At 31.8% G+C, this 25933-nt stretch overlaps 1 protein-coding gene across 1 annotated transcript in view; it reads left to right on the forward strand.

Moving 5' to 3' along the window:
• Positions 1-683: 683 nt before the first annotated feature.
• Positions 684-25933, forward strand: part of LOC143232519 (cold shock domain-containing protein E1-like) — a 53188-nt gene continuing 27938 nt past the window's right edge. Inside the window, exons 1-6 of the mRNA XM_076468084.1 lie at positions 684-824; positions 7851-8175; positions 15920-16069; positions 16565-16661; positions 16826-16980; positions 17582-17833. Coding sequence (XP_076324199.1) covers positions 8155-8175; positions 15920-16069; positions 16565-16661; positions 16826-16980; positions 17582-17833 — 675 coding nt within the window. The 5' untranslated portion in view covers positions 684-824; positions 7851-8154. The remainder of the gene's footprint in view (positions 825-7850; positions 8176-15919; positions 16070-16564; positions 16662-16825; positions 16981-17581; positions 17834-25933) is intronic.

A 25933-nucleotide genomic window follows, 5' to 3' on the forward strand; every position in this document is an offset into this window, starting at 1 on the left:
CTTAATAAGAAGTAAACTAAAGCTTATTATCTGTTGATACAGACTGAACTAATTGAAACGTAGCGTTTAGAATTGTTTGTTTGTTTTTGAATTTCGCACAAAGCTACTCGAGGGCTATCTGTGCTAGCCGTCCCTAATTTAGTAGTGTAAGACCAGAGGGAAAGCAGCTAGTCATCACCACCCACCGCCAACTCTTGGGCTACTCTTTTACCAACGAATAGTGGGATTTACCGTCACATTATAACGTCCCTACGGCTGAAAGGGCGAGCATGTTTGGCGTGACGGGGATGAGAACCCGTGACCCTCAGATTACGAGTCGCACGCTTTAACACGCTTGGCCATGCCGAGCCGGCGTTTAGAAAGACTTGCTTGTTTATCCATGAATAAATAAATAGATAACTTACATGCGTTATAAGTGTTTTACTATGTTTTCTTCAAAGTTGTTAGATTTTAAAATAAAACTGAAATTTTATAATAGTATTTTGTTATTATTCATTATATATATATATGGGAAATATTCGAATACATAAATGTTTGAAGGTTAAATACTTATATATTCAAATAAATCAATTTATATACTTTGTAATTGAAGCCTTTAAAAATGAAGAAAAGTTCCCCTGACATTCAAATCAACTACGTTATATACACAAGAGAGTGTTGAGTATAAATGTCATTGTCGCATGTTCCTGAGACCAATTTACAGGCAGAAAACCTTTTTGTCTCTACTTTTTTAATATATTTTTTCAAGAAGGATCTTTTTATTTTTTTAAATTTAACACAGCAACCAAAATGGCGGCTTGTCCACGGTGGCGTGCTGTGTCGAGGTAAATAAATCTATTATTAGTACGGCAGTTATAATTGCTGTTTATGTTTTTAAATTAAATTGTCGATGACCTTCTTAATTTCTATTATATTTGTATATGTAATTGGTACGTGATATTAGGAGGAGTTTCTAGTAAGCCTGTGATTAAGACTACCTTATCATGTAGTGATTGCAGTTATGCCATTATTATTTATGCTAATTTTTATAGTTTATAACTTTCGAGTCGTTGTTTAGTATTATTATTAAAGATGTGGTAAGATTATTAGTACTAATTGGTCAAATTCGTGTATCTAATGGCCTCGAAATATTTATCTAATAAACGTGTCACATCTCCGTATCAGTATCAAAAACCCACATAGTAAAGATAATCGCTGTGATTTTTTTTGTGATCGTATACTTTCCCCTGTGAACTAGTTAACTTTGAAATAGAAAATTAGCATAAATTTCATCATTTGTGTTTTTTATTTGAAATAACTGGAATGCATATAATAGATACTATTTTTTTTGCTTGAAACAAGATGATTTATAAAGTATTTTCCCTTTTTGTTTTGTGGATGTGTGTCGGAATAATTAAAATGTTTAGATAATTTTTTGAAATGTTTCATAGAATTGTGGCAAAATATAATCTTAAATGGATTTTAATGCCTAGTAAATAACATGTTGGGGCAGTTGCAAGGTTCATCAAAGTTTTCTTCATTTGAGGAATAATGGGAAATGTCAAGAGGTGTTCCATTGTAATTCTTTCAGCTTTTTGAAGCAAGTAATCATTACATAAATCAGCCTCAGATTCTGGAGAATAGGAGACAAGACAAGCACCATTAATTGTTTGAAAAATCACTTTCATTTGGCTTGTATTTCATGGTAAGACAAGAATGTGAAGGCTACATCACTACTCAGTAGCCAGTACCCTTACGCATTTACAGGGACTCTGAAGAAGTTAATTGCATGAGTAAAGAGTAATGCATGCTCACTTTTTCTTTATTAACTGATAAAAGTATCAATTTTTGGTTTCAAATGGGCCATTTTGTAATCAAAATAAAAATAAAATATTTAACTTACAAGTCAAAGTTCATTCTCTGTTTTTGTTTTGTTTTTCTTTACAAATTTTCTCTGTTGAAGATGTGCTGGTTTGCTCATCTGGTTAAGAATTGGTTTTAGTTTCATGACAAGGCATGCTAACATTCTTCATATTTAACCCAAACTTGGCTTTAATGAGAAATCTGACCATCATCAAAATTATGAGGTTAAACTTGAGTATAGGGATGTTATTTTGGTATATTTTATGTAGTCCAGCTGGTACTGGTTACTTATGTTTTAATACTACAGGTATAGCTAAGCATAAAGTTATGACATTAGGCTTAATACCAGATTGCTAGGCAATCTGTTTTAGTTTTTAGATTACTACTACTAGTTTTGAGCTATGGCTTAATAAAGCTATTAAATATTAGATTGAAATAAAATTTTCACTAGTATTAGCTATGTAAGAAGGATAATTTAAGTTGAAATTTCTATTTTTGTTATTATTTAATGGCTACTCAATATTGAATACATTTGTAACTTGTTTGAATTAGCATTTAATTATGCATAATTAGAAATTTGTCGATTATTATAGGATCAGTACTGACTTTGGTAATTAGTGGAGTAAATATTGATGAAAAGGAGATTTTGGTGTTACCTTTAATTACAGTTTAATTGTTTTTATGTATAGTTTGTCTCAGCAAGTTTAATGTGACTTTAGCTAGAATTTTAGTTGATAAAACAGGCTAATTAGACTGTATTATTACACAAATGTAATATAAAAACTCATTTGTCACTTTTTGTTTCAAAGATAAACTTTAAAGAGGAGATAAGGTAGTGATAAAATAGCAATGTATTTAAATCAAATGTGAGGCCAAACATGACTGTAAATAGGTTACTTGAAATATTTTATGTAGCATTGATTATTTATTCCAGGGCTATAGTGGATAAGAATTGTGCAAATGTTAAGCACTCATTCTTTAATATTAGTTCAAGGAGTGGGTCTTATTTTAAAATAATAAGGTCATTGTGGGTGATTCTTTAGTAAACCACATGGATAGGATAGTTTGTGGTAAAAATAGGGAGAAAATAATCAGTATGCTTTCAGTGGAAAGAGATGAAGCATATAACTAATACAGAAGGTGATATGGTAAAGGGTGCTAGCAGTGTTGCAGTCTTTTTAGTGTAAATGAGGGCTAATGATGTAGGGAAAGGTAGGTCAGAGAAGCTAACTGTTAGATATAAGGTATTTAAATGAAAGGGCCATAGTAACTTTATTGTGGGGATAAAATTACAAGTAGGTAATCACTAGAGCTGAATGCTGATCTTATATTAATATGCAGTGATGAGCAGGTTGTCTATTTGTATTTGTGAAATTAGTTACATGAGAAAAAGATGCTATTTTTGGAGTGGATAGTATACATTTAAATAGGGTAAGGGCTGGCTTGTTGGGCAGCTTTGAACTGGTACTAGACAGCAGTGAGGGCTAGAATAATAAGATGCATAGAAAAGTATAGTTTTGAACATGCAGAAGTACCCATGTGTAGTGATGGGAAAGGTATGTTAATCTTTCAATTTAAATTATTTCATGGATTTTGAAAAAGTTAGTTATGTTGTGCTCTTGGTTTTACTTAGAGCCAAAGGTCTGAGCTACTTACACTGCCCATCATTGAAAGTGATTGTTGAACATTTTAATCATGCAAAGAACTGGTCAACAATAACGTGGTAAATCTATCTTTACTCTGTAAGATAGATCACATTTTGGAAGTGTTAATGGTAATGTGATTAATTCCAAACAAGTTATTGTAGAATATTCAGCTGGGGAAATAAAATTTGGTGTCAGTATTATTCATGGCTGTTTTCCTCTCATTTCAAACATGAATGATGAGCTTAGTGTGCCTGTGCAGCTTTACAAGCTGGAGGCACACAAATGCTTGGATGTACAAGACTGTCTGCAATGTATATGTATACTAATAAAGTAGAAAAGTAGTTTTAATTGTTAGCTTAACTGTTATTATTGTAATGCTACAAGATAATTAATAAAATGGGTGATCTAGCACTAGTTTGAACAGAAAATGTTTATGTAAGGATAATAACTGAAAGTTAGTTGAAGTTACACAATTTTGATGATGTAAATTTCTTTGAAATACAGTGGTGTAGGTTATTTAATAAGGGTGGAGTACTGAAAAGAGGAGTAGCTTTATTTATAAAATATGAGTTATTTACTGTTAAAGTTGAAGACATCAAAATCAACAATGTTGAAGTTGAATCTCTTTTAGTTAGTATTTAGAGGCAGAAAGTTTTTAGTTGGAATTTGTATAGACCATCAGATGATATTGAGACTTTACAGCAAGATAGTGTTTTAATAGGGTTATAATTATGGGAGATTTCAAACACATGAGGGAGTTATGCTTTAGAAATTGTTCAGGATGGTTTTCTTCAATTAATTAGGAAACCTATCAGGATTAATATTATTTTAAAATTATTGTTACTTTCTAACATAGAAATGTTTGATGGAGTTAAAATTTGGGAACTTCTAAGTGCAGATAGCTATTGTGCAAATAGGTTTGGTTTTTTCTTGACTATGTAGATAAGAAATAATGATTTTTGGTTTTAGATTTCAAAAAAATGAAGGGGATAAGACAAGATTTGTCACTTAGAACTAGGTAACTGAATTAAATTGAAATACTGATTAAACATGAAAAATTTTTAAAAGTAAATTCATGAATAGCCATGATAAGGATATTCCTTACAGGAGAAAAAGAGGTGATTTGCAAGTGAAAGTACAGGTTGGCTACAAAGGTATAAAGAATAATAATAAAAAAAATAATCATAAATTTAACTTTATACCAGGGTTTCTCAGAGTGTTATTGATCTCCTGGGGTTGATGAGGCTGTGCAGGGAGTGAATAAAGACCTAGGAAGTCAGAAATGGTCCCAAGGGTAAGGTTTGCCAATGCAAACAACCTCTGTATGCCAAGTAGCAACAGCGAGCATATAATGTTCATTCCTTTTCTTGAATCTTTCACAGAATCTAAATTCACACAGTGATGAAAAAATACATATTTTTAAAAATAAATTTTAATTTTATTGTTGTATTTTATGCTTTTTGATAATATTAATTTGGGGGTTGATGACAACTTTATAAGTACATCAGAGGGTCAATAACTCAAAAAGGTTTGGAAGATCTGGTTTAAACTGACTGCAGTAATGAAATTTGGAAAATTATAGAGTTGGTCAGACAGAAAATTAAGAAAGTAAAACTATATATATATAAAAATTGGCTGAAAGTGTAAAAATTAATAGTAAGGATTTATAAATTAAGAATAAGCAAAATGTGGATGAGAGTAAGGTCTCTAAAGAATGGTACAGGAAGCCTTATATTTGATAATCATGGGATAGCTGGGTTATTAAATTATTTTTCTTCAATTTTTATTAATGAAGATGAAACAATATTCCTCATGCTGAACAGTTAAGCCATCTAAGCAATATTCTATTGCTAGTGGCAGGAAAAATAGGAGTTTAGGTTTTATGTTAAAAAGTATTGAATACAAGTCTATGGAGACTGTCATTATATAATTCATTGGGTAGACCACACTTGGAATACTGTGTTCAGAGGATAGCTGGTATGATGAGACTTGAGATAGAAATGTTGTACAATGATAGGTTAAAACTTTTGAGATTTTCTCTTGAAAAAGAACAATTATGGGGGATCTGATTTAGATGTTTAAAATTAAGGGAATTTATAGTCTTAATGCATATTTTTTTTTCCTGTATAATGGTAATAATGGTAAGACTAGGGCACATTAATTTTGGCAGCATGAGAGTCATTCTTGGCAATGAAGGCTTTATTTCTTAACAGATCCATTAGTCTTTGGAATGGTTTGGCTTCAGTTGTGGTAGATACATTTAACTTAAGGGAGTTTAATGATGGATTAATAAGTATTTGAATGATAAGGGCTGCCTATTGAGTGTTTTTACTTTAAATGTTACTACAGTTGATGGGATTGTTTAGGTAGACCAGTGGGTCCCTTGTTGGCTTTGAATTTTATTTTTACAATGATGACTATGAAGACACCAGGAATAAAACTTAATATCAGAGAATGCAAGGCTTTTATTGACTCCTGTATGTCTAGAACTATAAGAACATCTGATGGCTGAAGAGCAGTGGGAAAGCAGCAAAAGTGCTACAAACTTACTGACACCAAAAGCATAAATAAAAGTTGATGTCTTTCAGAATTAGTTTTCTTTGGGTTTTTTCTTCAGGAGCTTCATTTGGCTATGTCAGATGTTCCCTCTTTTCTTCAGTTATCCTAATTTTTTCCTAAGCTTTCTTGATTTTGTTGTGCAATCCATTTCCTCTTCTTTCTCTTACTAAGCAACATTATCATTCTTGCACTGTTTCTTAATTATTTTCAGTTTTATTCCAAATTCCAGTTTAGACTTCATTTCACAGATGGTGTTAGAAGTGTTCAATTGAAATGAAAAGCTGAGGTGATTTGATGCTTTAAATATGTGATCTTTTAATTCAAATGTTAACCAATATCTTAAATCCCAAATTTAATCCATAATGATATTGAAAGAGCTTTCTGTAAATATGATCATTTATGAAAAAAAAAATCACAAAATCCCAACTCAACTGGGATTTGAATGCAAAACTTCTACATAGACTGGGATACAGACAGTGTCTCACCCAAATACTTTTTATATGGTCTATTTTTTTTATTACTTATTTTTGAAGACATCTTCAAAGTTTGTTTGACTGCAATTTTAAGTTTGTTTCAAAGTGACAATCTAATTAGGTAGGTAATTTGGTAATTATAGCTTGTATTTTTCAAAATAAGAAAGTACATGTTGCAAATAACGCTGCACTTTGTTGCATAAAATTAGGTCTCATCAGAAAGAAATGATTCTGTTTCAATCAAACAATTGTCAAACGCATTTTTTCAGTCAAATACAAGACTAAAAATTTTCAAAAATGCCTGTAAAATACAAGACCAAATGAAGAGAACCAAAAACATTTTCTCTGAACACAAAAAATAAATGATTCAATTTATGCAAAGAAAAACAGCAATTACTCGCACTTGAAACATTGTTTAAAAAACTTCTTAAATATTTATAAAAATTAGAGAAATGTTGGTAGTTGACTTCATTTGATTTTAGCATTCAGGTCTTGTAAGTTTCCACAAAATATGCATTTTATGCTTTATCAAAGTAATGTAAAATTTTTGCAACAAAGTACAAAGTTTTGCAAAAATGTGTAATAAGGAATAGAAATGCAACATCAAAAGTTATTTTGTTTTAAAGTAAAACTCTGATATCATAGAGGTAAGATATCGTTCTAAATCCAGATGGACCATGTGTAATTATTATTCTGAGTATTTAATTTCTTGTGTCTTAGATTTATATTCTAAATGTATCACAGTAAAATATCTAATGTCAGTAGGTATTTAAAATTTATAACAATTATAAACTTCTTGATTTAATCACCTGTAATTTCTTTATACTTCAAAGAAAGAAAGTCATATACATTTGACATTGGTGAAATCTTTAGAATTAATTTACACACATCTGATATGATAGACATTCTACCATTGACTGTTTACTTTTTATACAACAAAGTTGTCTTTCACGATTAGAATATTGAGTGGCACAGTGGCCACAAAAGTGGAAAGCTGTCAACAGTTCCTTAACCCTAAATGTTTTTTTCTGTTAAGCTGTATACTTGCCTACAGAGTATTGAATATTTTTTTTTCCAAAAGTAAAGCATTAAAAGTTGCATAATGCAATGGTTTGAAGCTTCAGATAAGTGAATGAAATAAAAGGGGCACTTAATAATAGTATTAGCTTGTACATGTACATCACATGCTAGTTTTATTTTGGAGCACAATTAATAGTAATTTATGACTGTTATATTTTCACTTTGACCAGCTGTTGTCAAACAAAGTATTAATTGAAAACAATAAGTTGAAATGATATAAACCTACCATTGTTTTTTTGTTTTTTTTCAGCACACTTAGCAACTAGAAAGTACCCCCATAAGGACCCAAGCTCTGACACTTCATGCACACACTGTTGACAACCTGAGGCATCTTCTATTGGCATTTACTTCTTCAATCTAGAAAAATCTAAAAAGTCTTTTATAAAAAAAACAACAACAACAAACTATATTTCTGGGCATATAGACTTGGAAGAATACACTTAAGGTACTTAGTAACAAAAGAGTTGCACAAAAAGTGAGAAACTCCTTGACATTTTACCACCAACTTTGGAGTTTTGATAAATTATTAGTTAACTGTTAAGAATCAAACAACAATGTCAAGTCCTCAGTGGAAGGTAAGACTTTTGATTGTTTTAGGAAGAATTTTAAATTATTTTTATTTCTGGCACAGCTTAGTGTTTCTAAATGAAAAAAAGAAATTTTCTGTTCACGCTAATGTTTATTAAAAGTACTATGTTACATGTATCTGAATTCAGTCTTTCACTTGTTGTCATAATACTTTAAGATTTAAGCATGTTCATATGTTCCATTTGTGGGATTTATATCTGTTCAAGAAATTACATTTTCAGCTAACAGTCCTGTTGCAAGTGTCTGAAGACCCGTTAGAAAGCAGACATTTCTGTATTTGATTTATTAGCCCATTCATATTTCTTACGTCCTTCTATAGAACTTATATTTTTGGATATATTTACAGACATGAATTACAGTTCAAAAAAGATAATTATTCAAATTATCAGTAAGACATCACTTGAAATATTATGTACAGTTTTAGTTCCCTTATTAAAGAAAAGATTTGTGCATTACTCAAAAGGGTATAGAGAATTGCTATTAAGATTATTTTAAGCATGGTTTATTTTACAGTCGTAGGTTAATATCTTGTAACCTGTTTTTATTTTGACTAAAGAAGGATTTTAGTTTTTCTAGCAGGTTGCTTAACTTATGGAATTAATCTTCTCACAATGGGCTCTGTATAATATATACAAGTTCATGTGCATATTTGCACATGTTATGTATTTGCACTATAACTTTTAATACAGCATGTGTATCTTCACAAAATTTGGTTGACATCTAGGAAAGATTTATGTGTTTTGTATACAAAAAATCAGATTTTTTAATGACATATTTTTACTAAAGATTTGTTTGTGAAAATAGTTTCATCACTGGTGTGAGTGCAAAGGGATTTTATGTTATGATTTAAAAACTAATCTTCATCCCAAAATCTCGCACATTACTTGTATAATTCTAAAACCTTCTAAATAATTTCAAATGTTTTTTTTGGCAAAACTTTATATTTTGTCATTCATTTAATGAACCTCATACCTGTCATAAAAAAAAAATAATTGCTTTTTGTGCTAGAATGACTTTTTATAAAATGAAAATACAATTGTTTAGTCTAAGTAGCTTAAGTCTCGTAACACCATATGTGAAAGATGTGTGTGTATGTATATATTATATTATATTGACCTTCCAGTAATGTGTACCTAACAGTACATTACTTCCATTGATGAGGTGCATGTCCACTCATGTTGCATATCCAGTAATATGGAACTGACCTTTAGACTTCCTTGTCTTGGCTGTTTTAGTGGACTAGTATTTAGTAATATAGTTGTATTTCAATTGTTATACATTATGTATGTATGTATATTAGTAGTAGTATTATTATTTAGAAATAAGTTATTTAACTTAATTTTCTTAAAATATAGAACAATAAATCAAGAAGTAAACAATTCTCACCTTATTATGACATTTGAAGTCTGTTGCTGCTAGACAGATATTATTAAGCCGTTTAAAATTTTGAACGTTGAAGATACCAAAAAAAGTTTTATATATACAATGACCAAATAAATCATAAATAACTACACTGATACCATAGATTTACATTGCAATGTATTAAACTTAGTAATTAAAATTGGGTTAGATTTTTACAAAATATGAAACTTTGAGCAGACTAAAGACAGCACTTACCTCATTGACATCTTGGATAGAAAGAATATTGCATCATTTTCAAAGATTAAAATGGCAAGGAAAACCATTGTGGACATTTTAAGCTGTTGATTGTTTATTCACATGCAATCTTTTGAAGAAAGTGTGTGTGTGTGTGTGTGTATATGTGTATATATATGAGACCGTTTCAAAAGATGGAAGGAGTTGAACAGGGCCACCATGTATAATTCATTAAATGAGCCATATCTCAGCAAATTAAAGAGATACAAGATTTTAATTTTATATTCTAGCTTTTTAATATTGGTTATTTGAATTCCTAATTTGTGTAAAACTAGACTTAGTATTTTGACATCACTAACTAAAATCTGTATTTAAATGTTTTAATATTTTTAATTAAGAAATGATCTCTTATATTATATCAAAGTTTACATTGTAATCAACAATTTGATTCTATACTTATTAACATAAATTTATATAGTAGTTCATTAAAATTTCGAATGCAAGCCAACAAACAAGGTGACATGGCCTTTGAACCCTGACCCATTGCAAAAAGGTTAAATGTCGTTGGCAGTATTAAAAGTCTGTACTTTCCAAGAGTTAGAAAAGGGTATTCATGATTTTCTTAAAAGTGGGTTTGAATTATGCTTTTGCAATGGGTTGGTATGCAAATATACAGCCCGAAAGGGCCAAATGTCATCCTCTGCTTTACTTCAAGAGAAGCAGCCACAGTAAACCAAGTATAGCAAAAATTAGTAGTGTTTTCATGACTTACTGGTTTTGCATGTTGAATAATTGTAAACTGTTTACTTAGAAACAGTTTTAACTTGCTCAAGGCAATAAACATTCTCAAGATGTAAATAATAGTTAATGTAGAATTTTTGCTTAGAACTTGAATTTAGATACTTCATTTACTAGTAAATTATGCTTAGAACATTTTTCTGAGTTGTGAGTCCTGTACAACAGTTTTCTTAATGTCTTGTTTCATTACAATAGATTGCAACAAATAAAAGAATTTTTTCAACCATTGTTTTTTCATCTGAGTGGCATGGACTCATTCTTTGTAAATAGTTGTATATTTTAATGTATATCACTTTCCAAAGTTCTTGCATACTTTCAGAAGAAATTTATTATCATCACCCAGTGTGTGAGTTACTCTGATTAATTTGTAAAGATGAAATCTAAACTTCATTGTACCAAGTTTTTAATCAATATTGGTGTTTTGGTTATATCTTTGTCATATTCAAATGTGGCCATGTATTTGTTTGAATGATGATACATGGCAGGTTTTCCCCTAACCTATTCTCACTGTAAGGAAATTTTACTTCTATAGTAAAGGACTATGCTTCCTTGATATCCTTTTATGAACTTTACTAAATTTACTTTAATTTTAACCTTTTACCAGATGGTTGGCACAGATAGCCTAGCTTTTTTGTGCTATAAAACCCCAAATCAACCAACCAACCAACCAACCAACCAATTTCTGTGCCATATGTTTTGATGCCATGAGTCAAATTGCTCTTCCAGTTCCTTTATACTTTTCTCTATGCATGACCTATCATGATCTTTTCTTGACTTGAGATAATACTTTCCAAGTTTACTAGTGACTTCATACTAATGATCTCAATATTAATTTTCTTTTTTCCTTAGTTTTTATGGGAGGCCTGTATTCCACTTCCTTCCACACTCTTCTACACCTACTGTAAACTCCCATTTTGTTTTCCCCATCTTCACTCTACATTTTCATGGCTACTGTTAGGAAAATGTGTTTACCAGAAGCTCTCACATTTTAACATTCATATGCTGTTTATGCTTAAATATGAAGTTGTTGATACTTTTTTCAAAGGTAGAAATAATGAAATAAGATTACAATCGCACAAGAGAAAGCTATGAGAAGGATTACATCCCCTCATGTAAATTACCATTTATTCGTGTATTGTTTTTTATTATTTAATCCATGAAATATGTTCACTTTTATTGGTCATAACTAAAGGAATATGGGTGGGTCATGCATTCCTGATCTGGAAAACTAACTAAAAAAAATGACAATCCTCAATCAAAACTAAACTCCTTGGAAATTTTGGAATGTAATATATTAATCCATTTTTTCTTTACTTTTAAGAAAAATAAGTTGCATGTAGAAGGCATGTGACTTTTATAGAATTGTTTTTAATGAAATACCTTTATAACCATCAGATTTCTTATGTTGCTTTTTCTACTGTTTATCATCTTATTACTCTTTACAATTACTTGCATTGCTTTTCCTTCTTTATTCAGACATGTCCAAGCTTATTCCTTGCTGTATTGATCAGAGCCATAATCAACATATACTTTTCAATAATTACACTTAACTGCCTTTTAAATAATTAGAAACTTGTTCAAGTTGCATTTGTCTTTAATAACTAATTATTTTACTGCTTTTGAATTTGGTACTTATTTAAATTCATGCTATTGACTTTACTCTGTATTTCAACTGTTCTTTTTGTTTAAAACTTTGATCACTCATAAACCTGATCAAAAACGTTTTCTGTAATTTTCCTTCTGCTTCTTAATGTTCAGTTTGATTTATCTGGCTCAGACTGATTTTTATGTGTATGTCTTATGCAGATTGTTGATTATTACCAAATCCCTTCATGATGCTTATCTTTTTTTGAATTTCTTTCACTTTAAGGAATTTGTTTTCTCTCTTCCTTCATTTTATCTCCAGATAAAATTAATGATCATGGAAACATCAACTACTTTTACAGGTCTTGTTACGTTTAAAACATTGAGTAACTAGTGTTGCTAGAGAAATAGTCTTTTAATAATTTCAGTAAATAAAGTTTTTAAATATCCTTGTTAGTCATTTGAAATGTTTTTATTTGGATTTGCTTCGTGTATCATTATGTTTTTGGTATTTTGATATAATGGGGAAAACCCAGTCAGATCTCATTAATGCATCAGTTTTATAAATTGGCTCGTATAATTTTATTTTAGGTTTATGAAGTTGTCAGATTTGAAATAAATATTTGCAAAAATTTTAACTTCCTGTCAAAAATTATTTTTTTGTTAGATGGACACATCCTACTGCTTGTTTTGTTTTTGATTGATGATTAGACAAGATAATTGGTGCAAAAATTTTATTTTAATATTCAAATCTATCTTCAGTGTAATTTTTAATTTACTTGTGTTTATTATTTTTGGTAATCTAGTTAAGTGGAATGGACTGCATTTTTTTATCTGTTTATTATTACCTATTTACCCTAGTAAATAATGTCAAAGTACATATTTATGATAAAAAAAGGAAAAGCTAGTTACAGTGCATGTAACTGTTGTCCCTGTGGCTGTTTATGCCAGTTGTATTGACAGTAATGTGTGTTTGTATATTAACTGTTGTAAATTGTGTTAGTGAGCTGATGTTTATCATGTTTATTGAATTAAATGCATATTTTGTAGTATCCATGGTAAATTGTTTTATGTGTAATAAAATATTGTAGATGCAATTAAATTCCAACTGGACATTACAGATTATGACAATAATATGATATTAGAATCCAAGGCAACTTCTGAGTTGTAAAATGTGAAATGCAACAAAATGTATGTATTTCATTGTATTTGATATGCAAAGCAAATTACAGTTTAAGCTTGGGTATTTTGGCCCATGTGCTTGTATATGTACTCAGTGCTCAATTTTAAGGAAATTTTCAGGTTATTTTTTGGACAATTTGACTTGTATCAGAGGTTGTCCAGAAAAAAAGAAACCTCTCTCCAAACAATGATCAGTTATGACAGTGTTTTGTATCCTAGTTATTTTCAAAAAGTACTGTTAGTGTTTAGTTGGCAATTTTGCATCTTTATTCAACCAATTTTGATGCCTTATTTCCTGGAAAGTTTTGTTACATAGAAAAAAAAATAAGCCCAAACAATGCTAACATTATATAGTATCTTAAGGAAACAAACAGTTAGCGAGCTGTTTAACTTTTAAGCAGAGAAACAATTGTAGCTAATCCTGCTCAGTGTTTTCATTCTAACAAACTTTGCCTGCCTGCCAAGTACAATAAAGTACAGCCTGTAGTTAAACATCGGATTTCTTATACATGATACTCCACACTTGTAGAAAAAAACAGCCTTGTTTTATTTAATGTTATTAGTATGCTCTGTTAAATTCATGGATTTTTCTGCTTTTCTCATAATGGCTAAGCTTTCTGTATCTCCTAGACTCTCTTAGTTGTGTCTATCTAAAGCTGGCCTTAGACCTATATGTGCACAATCAAAAGGGAGTCAGTGTTTAAATTGTAATTATTAACAATGAAAATTTTGAGTTTGATTTATAAGTTTGTTTTATTTTCAACTGAGAGCTTTCCAGTAAAAAGTTGAGACAGCCATGTTAGTTTTATTGTCATAAGCATCTATACTAGAAATTAATCTCATTAAATGTGCATGTTATTGGTGCACATGGCTATTCACACTCAGTTGAGCTCCATACAAAACTTACATGCATGAAGTAACACAGAGGCACAGCTTAACCATTACAGAAAGTTTAGTGATTAAAACAACACTAGCCAGTCACAAGAGCGAACATTTTCTTGCATATTCAGCCCTTTTTGGTGAATTGTACCAACATTTCACTTGTACAAAGTACAATTTTTTCAAACAAAAAAAAATGGACAAAGAAATATTTTTATGGGGTTCAGATTTTCAATTTCATAATCAGAGAATTTACGGATTTACTGTGATCAGTCAACATCACATTACATGTGTAGTGTAGGCATGGATAAGTGTACAGTAGACTCTGCTGTTTCAAGTAAGGGCCTTTTCAAGGGCACTAGTCAACTGTCTGGTAACATGGGCTTAAGTTGGTCATCCAAGGATGTTTTTTAGTCATGTTGGTCAACTGTTCAAATTGAACCCTGCTGCTGCTTGAAAGAGTTTCTTGTTAAAGGAAATTGATGCCAAGATAATTTTCTCAACAGATAGTGGATTGGAAGCAGTAGGTAAAGGATTAGTGCAACATTGAAAAATAATATAATTCAGTGTCTATTGAGAAATAGATATTCATTTCAGTTATAAAATTCTACAAACCTCTGTTAATTATTTTTAAAATATTGGTCACTTTATTTAGATTTTCAGGATAGTTGGATCTTACATTTGTCACTATCAAAGATATGAACAAATTGTCATTTTGCTAGTTGCTTTTTAAGTGTTTAACAACATATTTTACTTGTCACAGTACTTGTAAGTTTAAAAATATTCATTTGTGGGTATTTATGAAAGAGTTTAAAGTAGGCATTACTTTTCAGTGCTGAATTGACATGCAAGTTCTTTTATTCTTGCATCTTCTTATTTTGTAGATTTACATCATATATTTTCTGTAGGCATCTCAAAAACTTAATTTGTCATACAGAGAATCATTAGAAAGAGTTACGTCTTGAAAAAGATACCTTTAAAAACATGAAATATCACTGTTATAAGTTCTGGAAAGTATATTTATTTCAATAAAGGGTTTTCCTCTAAGCTGACATGAAGTAATAAATGTGATACTGAGCATCTTTCAGTATTGTGCCAGTGAATAAAATTATTTGTGTGGATTTTTTCTTGTACAGTTGTCCAAAATGTTTTGAACTGTAGGAACTTTAATGAATTTTACAAAATGTATTGCACATGCTGTCCTTGTAATTTGAAACAAGTTTTTAAAGTCTTTTCATTCTCTTTAAACATTCTGAAGCACACTTGTCCTTTTTAAAGGTCCACACTGCCATTCTCTTTAAATTTGGTTAACTTCCCAACAACACTGGGAGTGATGCTTATATCTCTCTCACTGGATGTTGTACATTAGATTTAACAACAACATTCTGCTGGGACCAACCTTTTCTGCCACACAGCAGGATTAACTCAATTTTATGTTTTGATAACTGGTTGTGTATATGATATGAAGAAAAGCTGCATATAACCTATAGTGTCAAATGTTTTGGACACCCTGTACCTTGTTTCTTTATAATTATTCAGTTGTGCTGTTGCCTAAGTAGCAATTAAACACAGTGAAAGAAGTTCTGTGTTGTTAAGAAGAGTTAATATAAACAGTCTTGTGGTACTTAGTAATAACTTTTGGAATCTTTGTAACATGGTATGTAAATCTGTAGTTCCAATATCACTTTTCAGCACTTCCAGCCGCTAACACAAGACAGTACAACACTTCCCTACCAGCATTCACCTTCTTTCAGTAAGACTGCCAACAACCACAGCAACACCACCACTACAAACACATTATCGGGTACCCTTCGAGAGGCAGGCATTGTGGAGAAACTTCTGGCATGTTAACTAATTAGTATTTCTTCTAATCTGTTTTTAAGTAGAAAGAACACTCGTTTTGTAATTATTGTAAAGTTGTGTGTTGATTTAATTTATCTACATTTTGGGCTAAACATGATAAACTTTAAATAAAAAATAAAAGTATTTAACAGTACAAATACATTTTTTAGTTTCTTGATAACAATAGTGATCCTCTGTAATGGATAAAGATTTATTATGAATAATCATAGTGAAATTGTTTTATGGTATGGCATAACTTGATATTGCTTAATTTGTTTGTAATTCATATTTGTAACTAAAACTGAATTTATTCTTCTATTGTGTGGATAACCTGGTATGCATATATAAACAAGTTGTTGAATGTACAAAATATCCACAAAGTTAAAAATTAAATCAATAAAAGGATTTCCAAGATGGATCATTAATATGAATTATATGGAGTGTCATAAATAATTAACTTTTTTCTTATTTAATTCTTGTATCTTTATTATTCAGCATTCATATGGATTCATTCAGTGTTGTGAAAGACAAGCAAGACTATTTTTTCACTTCAGTCAGTTTTCTGGCAAAATTGAACACTTGAAAATAGGAGGTAATTTTTCATGCTTCTTATTTTTAAGTTTATCGTATTAAAAGTTATTACTATTATTGGATTTAGCCACTAGAATAATATATTTGTTTAGAAGTAATAACAATTGTACAGGTAACTAATGCTTATAATTAAAACATTAAAATAATGTTTTTTTTATGTATCAGATCCTGTAGAGTTTGAAATGACTTACGATAGAAGAACTGGGAAGCCTATTGCTAGTTCAGTTGGCAAAATTGCATCTGAAGCTATCTCCGATGAAGTGTTAAGTGAATACAGAGTTTCTGGTTTTGTAACAACTGAAATTAGTAATGGAACTGAGGTATATAATATATACCTTTTATCAAAACCAGTGTTAGTGTGTGGTAACAGTACTAAATGAATTAGTATTGTGTTTTAATACGTAATAAATAAGCCCTCAAATCTTTATGTTTCCTTTACAGAATAAGTTAATTACTAAATCAATGCTTTAATTTAAGGTTGGTTATAATAACATTACTGATAAGCTTTTTCTGTATAAAATTAACTTAAGATTAGTTGTTTTTTATTGGGGAAGCTGTAATAATCACAAATAAAATTTCTTAGTTTAAAGACTTGTTCAGTTGCTGCAATACTAAGAACAATGTACATTATAGTTTTGTAAGTGGGTGATCAAGCTCTTAGAATTATGTTGGGTGTTATTACTTTTGGCATAATGTTAGCTGTTATATTACCAGGTATTTTGATTTTAAAAATGTTATTTTGTTCAGTAGGTTGTTCTTTTAATGAGTTTTGATTTACTATTTTTACCCAATAAAGAATCATGTATTTCTTTTAAGTTTATGACTACTTTGATTTTTGTAATATGCCTGATTAATATTTGAGCAGTTAATATCTTACCAGTTTTAACATGTCTTTAAATAATATTTACGTTGTTACAATAGGGTCGAGTAGCATATGAGAATAGAGGTGAATGCTTTTTTCTCCCATATACAAGAGATGATTTGGAAATTACCAGCCAGCTTTTGAAAGCAAATGATAAAGTCACTTTTCAAATTGCAACTGACAAGAAAACTGGTAGTCTTCGTGCAAGAAACATTCAGTTAGAAAAGGCACAACCAGAAAGATACCGAGGAGTAGTATGTGCTTTAAAAGAAACTTTTGGGTTCATAGAAAGAGCTGATGTAGTTAAGGAGGTAAGTGTTTTTCTAATACATTTTCATGTTGGTTTAGAAAAACACTAGAAAGAGTAGTAGAGTGCATGGTAGTACACAGTGATAACAGTAGTGGTATTCTTCCATGGTTTATCAGAGTATACCTAAAATTCTTATCTTACGCTACTGTTTTGAATCTAGTATTACACCAAAGGAGTTAACATGTTGAAGTCCCAGTCAGTACTTTCCCACTGAAGAAAGCTCATCCTCAAGTTTACAGCACACATCAACTATTAACTGTATCAACAACACATTGCAATCCATCATCTTGTACAATTCAATGACCCTCAGAAGATCTAGTGTTATAAATTTTGAATGAAAGTCTTGAATTTATGGTCCAGGCTTATGAAAGCATGCATCTACGTTATATTACTAGTCATCTTGGCCTTTAAGTTAAGGGAATTAGTTTTATTGCATGAAAGTTGATATTTCATTTGAATATTTTAACATGTATGAGGCGTGAGTTAATCACTAATTCAGAGATAGTGCTGTGTTTCAGTATTATTGAGGTTAAAATTGATGGTTTGTAGATTGATGTAACTTTTTATTCAACTATAAGTATTTTATAAGAGCAGCATTTATAATTTTATGTTTAATGAAATTAAAAGAAAAATTCAATGAAATAACCTATCATCATCTATGGCTTGTATGTATCTATCTGTATACCAGCTGATGAGGTAGTCACAGGTAATAATGTGGAGCAACATACCAGTTATAAACAGCACACAATCACTCACCTCTGTACACAGAAAGCTGTTTTCCTCTTCATGTTATGCTAATATGCCTAAGAGACTTGTAAGCCATCAGCAGTATGAAACCTCTCACCCAAGTTTGACCTAAAATGCATGAACTTCCACAACTACATGGTATATCATGCAGCAAAACCCTCCACCAGTAAGTGTGACACCCCATCTTTGATTTGTACATTTGCTCACTCTACATTCCCACTCAAAAATATTCATTCCTTTCCTCAGCACAGACATGCAAAGAAATGTTTATTTGTACTTTAACAATTTTGTGTTTTCAATCTTTCAGTTATAATTTACAATTTAACATGAATTGTTTTTGTGCTGAAGTGAGTTCAACTATCACTCACAATTATCAACAACTCAAAGTTCTTGCATATTAAGATTATGACAGCCGTCCTCCATTATATGGTGGGTGTCCATGTTGCCACAGGAATTCTCTTCCTCCAACCCTTCACAGAATTTTGAATATGAAGTTGAGATTCATGAAATGAAACAATTTCTTTGTCTTCCACCTTTATCTAGTGTACCTCCTTTAATTCTGAGGAGAATTTCAATTCTATTCAGGTTTTCTAAGACCTTATTACCCAGGTATGTACCACTTTTTTCCTTACCCCATTACTTGTAATGCTTTCCAATATATTTTATGAAACTCGTTCACTCATAATTTCTAGGCCTTTTTTCCCACCCTTTCATGGTATTTACATTCACATTCCATTCTTTCCAGAAAGATTTCATATCTGCATTACTATGCTATGTTCTCTGCATCTGAAGATTTCTTACCTAATTTCTTAATGTCCCTCTCCTTTTCCTGGACATCCAGTCCATGGAGTCAAATTTTGGAGCCAGTTTCATTCTATTCTTATATCTCACCAGGTGGCCAGTTTTGCATTCCAGGGTACACTTACCCAAAATCCACGGACATCATCCCCTCTGGGGAAGTGCTGATATCGATAGGAGGGGTTGTTCTGTAGAGCATATGCTCTCTGATCACAACTTTTCTCTTTTCAATATTGGTTCTTCTACTTATTTTCATGCACCTAGTCAGTCCTTTACTGCTATTGATCTCTCAATTTGCTCCCTTTCATTATTCTCCAATTTTTCATGGAGGGTTGACAATAATTCACAAGGCAGTGATCATTTTCCTATTTGAGAGATACTGGCCGTGACCAATGCCACCCGACCCTCATGCCCCGGTAGAAGTTTGTTCAGGCAAATTGGCCCTCTTTCACTGCTTTCGCATTACTTGATCCTGCCATCATCTGTAAGCCATCAATAGATGACTGTGTGGCAGCAGTAACTGACTATATTATACAAGCAGCTGCTCAATGTATTTCTAAAACCTTGACAAGTTTATCACTATATCCTCGTCCATGGTGGAATCCTGCCTGCCACTTGGCACAGAAAGCTCAAAAATGAGCTTTTGGTACTTTCCTTAGATATCCCACACTCTTGAACCTGAACCTCATCACTTTCCAGTGGGCCCGTGTACATGCTTGGTGGGTAAGACATCAAAGCCAGAAGGAATCTTGGAACAAATTCACAACTGGCATATCTTCCACCACATGTTCCAAAATCTTATGGGACAAGATTTGAATGGTCAGTGGGCAATATAATTCTGTCCTCGTCTTGGTCTTGCTCTCTGATGGCTGGGAAGTAGCTCATACCCAGAGCATCACCAGTACTCTGGGTGAAAGCTTTTGCTGGGTATCTAGCACTTCTGCTTCTTTCTACACCTTCTTAGCCATAAAGACTCGGGCAGAGTGGTCACATCTTTCCTTTTGAGCTGATTGTCTCTATGACTATAATCGTCCATTTACACTGGTGAAACCCAAACTGGCCCTTCATCGGTTTGGCAGTACATCAGTTGGACCTGATGATGTACACTGACTTGCTGCACCATCTATCTCCTGCTTCTCTTGGTATTTTTCTTATTGTTTTTAACTGGATCTGGCAGGAGAGTGTTTTTCCTGATGCCTGGCACCAGGCTATTGTCCTACCTTTCTCTAAGCCTGGGAAGGATCCCAAGATTCCTTCAAACTACCATTCAATTGCTTTGATGAGTTGTCTTTGTAAGACTTCAAAGTGGATGGTTAATGCTCATCTTGTTTGGTTCCTTAAATCAAACAACCTTTTCTCACCCACCCAGTGTGGTTTGTTCCAACAACAACACTCCACCATGAACCACCTGAGTGGACTTGAAACGTCAATCAGAGAAGCCTTTCTCAAAAGGTAACATCTTATATAAATATTCTTTGACATTGAGAAGGCTAATGATGCAACATGGAGGTATGGCATTTTCCAAGACCTCCATATATATATATATATATATATATATATATATGGGTTATGTGGCCATTTGCCCATTTTTATTAAAAATATTTTAATGGACAAGAGATTCCAATTTCATGTGGGTTCAACACTTTCCAATTCTTTTCTACAGGAACTTGGAGTCCATCAGGGCTGTGTTCTGAGTATCACATTTTTCAGCATAGAAATTAATACAATCACTGAACAACTACCTTTGACTGTTGCAAACAGGCTCTATGTCGATGACTTTTACATCTCGTGTCAGTTGTCAAACATGAGGTATATTGAGCGGCAGCTACAGACCGCCCTTAATCGTTTACTGAAGTGGACCACAGCAAACGGCTTTATCTTCTCTCTCTCTAAAACCATTTGTATCCACTTTTGCTGCTAATGGGGTATTCGTCCTGATTTTGAACTCTGTATTGGTGAAGTTGTGCTGCCTATGGGGCTCTTGGGGCTTATCTTTGAGTGTAAGCTGACCTTAATACCATACATGAAGCAGCTAGGGTCAAATGTACAGGAGCACTGAACATTCTCTGTGTCCTCTCTTCCACCACTTGGGGAGTGGATTGATGTTCTGTGCTAAAGATATATCATGCTCTTATTCAATTGAAACTCTACTATGGATCACTGGTTGATGGCTCTGCCAGAGCCTTGGCCTTGAAGATGCTTAACCCCATTCATCATCAAGAACTTTGGCTCTGCACTGGAACTTTCCGCACTTCCCAGTTCAAAGCTTATACATAGTCTCATGAACCTTCTTTGCACCTCTGTCATTTGCAACTGTCTTTACTATATGCTTTAAAGCTTTGGTCCTTACCAGAGCATCCCACATGGGGTTGTGTTTTCCTTCCTCGGTGGGCCATACTTTTCAGAATAGATTATCTGCTGTTGCTACTTTTGGTCTTAGTATCCAGGTGCAATTGGATGAACTGGTTCTGTTCTTAGATAGCATTGCTGTATCCACTGGTCAGCCCATCCTACCATGGCTTTTTACAGTCCCCAAATGTGACCTATCCTTAAATCATCTGAGAAGAGCAGCCACTTCCAGTTAGGAATACTGTCTGTTATTTGCTGTGCATCTTTTGAACCATCCTTCCATTCCTATTTATACACATGGTTCAAAATTAGGTGATTGTGTGGCTTCAGCCATGGTTTGTTGTGGTTCGGTGTTTGCATGTAGAATCCCATCTACAGCTTCTGTGTTCACTGCTGAACTGTATGCCATTTCTCTCACCATGGATCACATAGAAGCTTAGCAGTACTCGAATGCACTACTGACTTGCTTAGTTCTCTACTAGCCCTGGAATTGCTTCGCTTTGGTTTACACCCTGTTCTCGCTGATATTCAAAACCAACTGGCCCACTTCTCTTTCACATCTACTTCTATCCAGTTTTTCTGGATAGTGGGCCACGTTGGTATTCGGGGGGGAACAAGCTCACCAACACCACAGCTAAATCTATCTGCTCTGGCACTGTCACCACTGTGCCTGTTCCATACATGGACTATAGTCCTGTATTCAATGCTCGGCTCCATGGCAGCTGGCAGTCAACTTGGAGTGAGCAATGCAAAAACAAGCTTTTCCAAATAAATCCCTATATTGATCTTTGGCCATCTTTCTTCCTTAATCATTGGAACGAGGAAATTGTTCAAATTAGACTATGCATTGGTCAGTGGTTTTTACTCATCATCTTCTTTTATCTGGGACTGATGCAACAATGTTTTATCTGTGTAACACTCGGGTCACAATAGGCCACATTTTACTTTCTTGCCGTCATTACGACTCTCAACAATGACTCTATGTTAAACGTGTTCTGTCCCAAGGTTTTTCTACAATGTTAACCAGTGTTATTGGTGATGGTGATACTGTCCACCTTGGTAATGTTTTTAGTTTTTTAAAGGCCATTAATCTTTTTAATGCTATTTAAGTTTTTACTTTATACATTAAACCTTTTTTTTACTATGGTTCCCGTTTCACAATCACAGTCCATCTAGTTTGATTTGAAATTAGAAAATAGCTGCAAAGTTCAATAACTCGACCACGACTGGAAAAGTCAATTTCAGTGACTAATGCTGCTGTTTGAACTACCTGTTAGTCATCCTGGCAAGTTATTATCAAAATTTTGCTACAAGTCTTTTAAAACTTTTTACTTTTTGAAACTGGCCATAATGTCAAATAACTCGGAACCAGGACTGGAAAGGCCAACTTCAGGTGACTGATGGTGGTATTTGTACTTACCTGTTAGTCTTCCTGGCTAGTTTTGATAATTACAATTATGCTATAAAAGTCCTTTACAACTTGTATTACTGTAGTCTTTCTCTTAACATTGTAGACTAGATGTAAACATTGGTTTTATGCTATTTTTGTTGTTTTTAAACTTTTTGTTTTACCTTACTTTCCTTTTATGAATTTTACTAAATTTACTTTAATTTTAACTCTTTACTGGATGTTTGCAGATAGCCTAGCTGCTTTGTGCCATAAAACACTAAATAAACCAATCAACTAACTTTAGATGCAGTGTGTGTGTGTATATCTTTGCAAAATTTGGTAGAATTTTAGTACACAAAAAAATCAGATTTTTTTTATGAAGTAATTTTTACTCATTTGTTTGTGAAAATATCAAGTGTTTCATTACTAGTACAAGTGCAAAATGATTTTATGATTAAACAACTATTTGTGTAATCTTAAAACCTCCCTAAATACATTACAAACATTTGTTTTTAGTAAGACCTTATATTTTGTTTTATTTTCTCTGCTCCCACCATGTGAGGTCTGTCAACTTGACTGCTTTAATAAAAAAATAAAAGACTTTTATAGACAATGTATTCCCACTGCAATGTGGGTCCTACATCCTTATTCACCTCCAAAACCTAGAATACATTTTATAATTCTATGTTGTAGCTTGTAATCTAGGATCATTTTTAAAAATATGCAGCATATTTTATTTCATGTTAATGTGTTTTATTTATGGCTTAAATTTATGGTTATAATTAATCAGCGGTTGGGATTTACTGTTTTTAATGCAGTCCTTCCACATGATTGTTTCTTCATTTAGTTTCATTTGAATGCAGTTATTTAATTTCATATATAGGTGTGTGTGTAGTTGAATAACCAAATAATTATGAATTACTCTATTGAAACCATAGATTTTCACTACAATATAACAAGCTTTGTAACTCAGCTATAATTGGTTCTAAGAAAAATGAAACTTTGAGCAGATTAAAGACACAACCTACCTCCATGAAATCTTAGTTTGAAAGAATGTGGTTGTCTTTTAACAGATTAAAATGGCTGATAAAACCACAAGGGAGCATTCTAAGCTGTCAATTGTTTATTCATATATCGTATATTGAAGTAATAATAAGGGGCCATTTCCATAAAGTGGAAAGAGTTGAACATGGCCACTGTGATTGATTCAGTGCATAAGCCATATCTCAGCAAAATAAAGACATGAGGTTCTTATCTAATATTCTAGCTTGTTAATATTTAATATTTGCCTTTTTAAAATAAAAAATTAATTCATATATACTATTAATGTTTGAATTATAATCTTCAGTTTGATACCAAAGGTATTGATATAAATTCATAAAATAGTAGTTCAATAAAATTTTGAATGCAAGCCAACAAATGAGATGGCATTACCTTTAATCCATGAAAGGGTAAAAAAAATGCAGTTTTTGCCTTCATGTGACCTGCTTGCAGTTGCAATTTAAAAATATAATAGAGAAGAAATTGTATGCTTGGAGTGTAGGCACTGCCTGCTGGTGGCCAAAGTACATCATACACATTTTCTATTACTTTGTCATGTCCTTTCAAAGAATTTTCTCCCCTCCAATAGACAGTTGTAAGTATTTTCTTAGGTTAAGGTCAGCCATTTCATTCTAATGTATGGTTATGATAATAGCTACAGTTAATAGGTTAGTAGTATGGTAGAGAAGATAAAAAATTATATAAACATTTACCTTAAACTGATATATTGGAGATTCTATGGGTTATGCAAATGAAATATGAAAATTATAAGTTAGAAAAGTATTTTTATACTTGACATGAAAATTGTTTTGCATTCAAAGTCTGAGTGCAAATAACTACAATAAATAAATAAATAAATAAATAAATAGATTTTATTGGAAGTACTTGTAATCTTTTAACAAAATCTTACCAATTTTTATTAAGATACATTAAAAAGGCTCAGATTTATCATAAATATTGTTAAACTGTAAATCATTCTTCACACAAGAAAGTGCCAAATGAACCCTCTTGTTATGAGTAGGTCAAAATGAGTGTTATTACTTTTTATAGTTCCATTCAAAATATAATCAACTACTTTATTATTACTGTATATGAATATACTGGGTCTTAAAACATTGTTGATAAATCAGATGTTAATATTATGCAAGTTTTAAGTTATTAGTTTTATAAGGGAATATTTTTAAAAATCTTCAGTCTCCTCTCGTATGAGAGTTGTAACATTTGTTCCATAGATCTTTCCCTATTCTCTGGTTTATTTACCGTCAGAGATGTACGAAATCTAACTTATTATAATATAGATATCACTAAGGCATAACATAATTTTAATAACTGTCAACTTTATTTGTTTGTAGAGCAATAAACAAGAAATCAAAGCCATTAGCACAGATAACCCTCGTAGTTTTGTATGAAATTCAAAACAAATGGTCAAAGCCGTTTACAAGACTCGCATGTCACTTCCTTTTTTTCACAAAATGCCAATAACACTCTCTTGTTTTCTACTATATTATTTATAACCAATAGAAAGCCAAAGTTTTAACCTATGAAGTGGCTATTAAATTAAATTGTTTATATACCACATGTTGTCTTGTAATTTGAAAAATTCATTTGTGATATCCACATTGACAAGCTTAGCTAAACTTTTAAAGGCTATTGTTACATAGTTAGAAAGCCAGGTAAATTATGATAGTTGTAGGATATTAATTGCTTTGTGCTTATTATTATTATATGCTCTTACATGCATTATTTAATTAAATAAAAATTGTTTACAGTACTGGT

The sequence above is a fragment of the Tachypleus tridentatus genome, chromosome 11 (genome assembly GCF_004210375.1).
Source record: "Tachypleus tridentatus isolate NWPU-2018 chromosome 11, ASM421037v1, whole genome shotgun sequence".
In the NCBI taxonomy this organism is placed as follows: domain Eukaryota; kingdom Metazoa; phylum Arthropoda; class Merostomata; order Xiphosura; family Limulidae; genus Tachypleus; species Tachypleus tridentatus.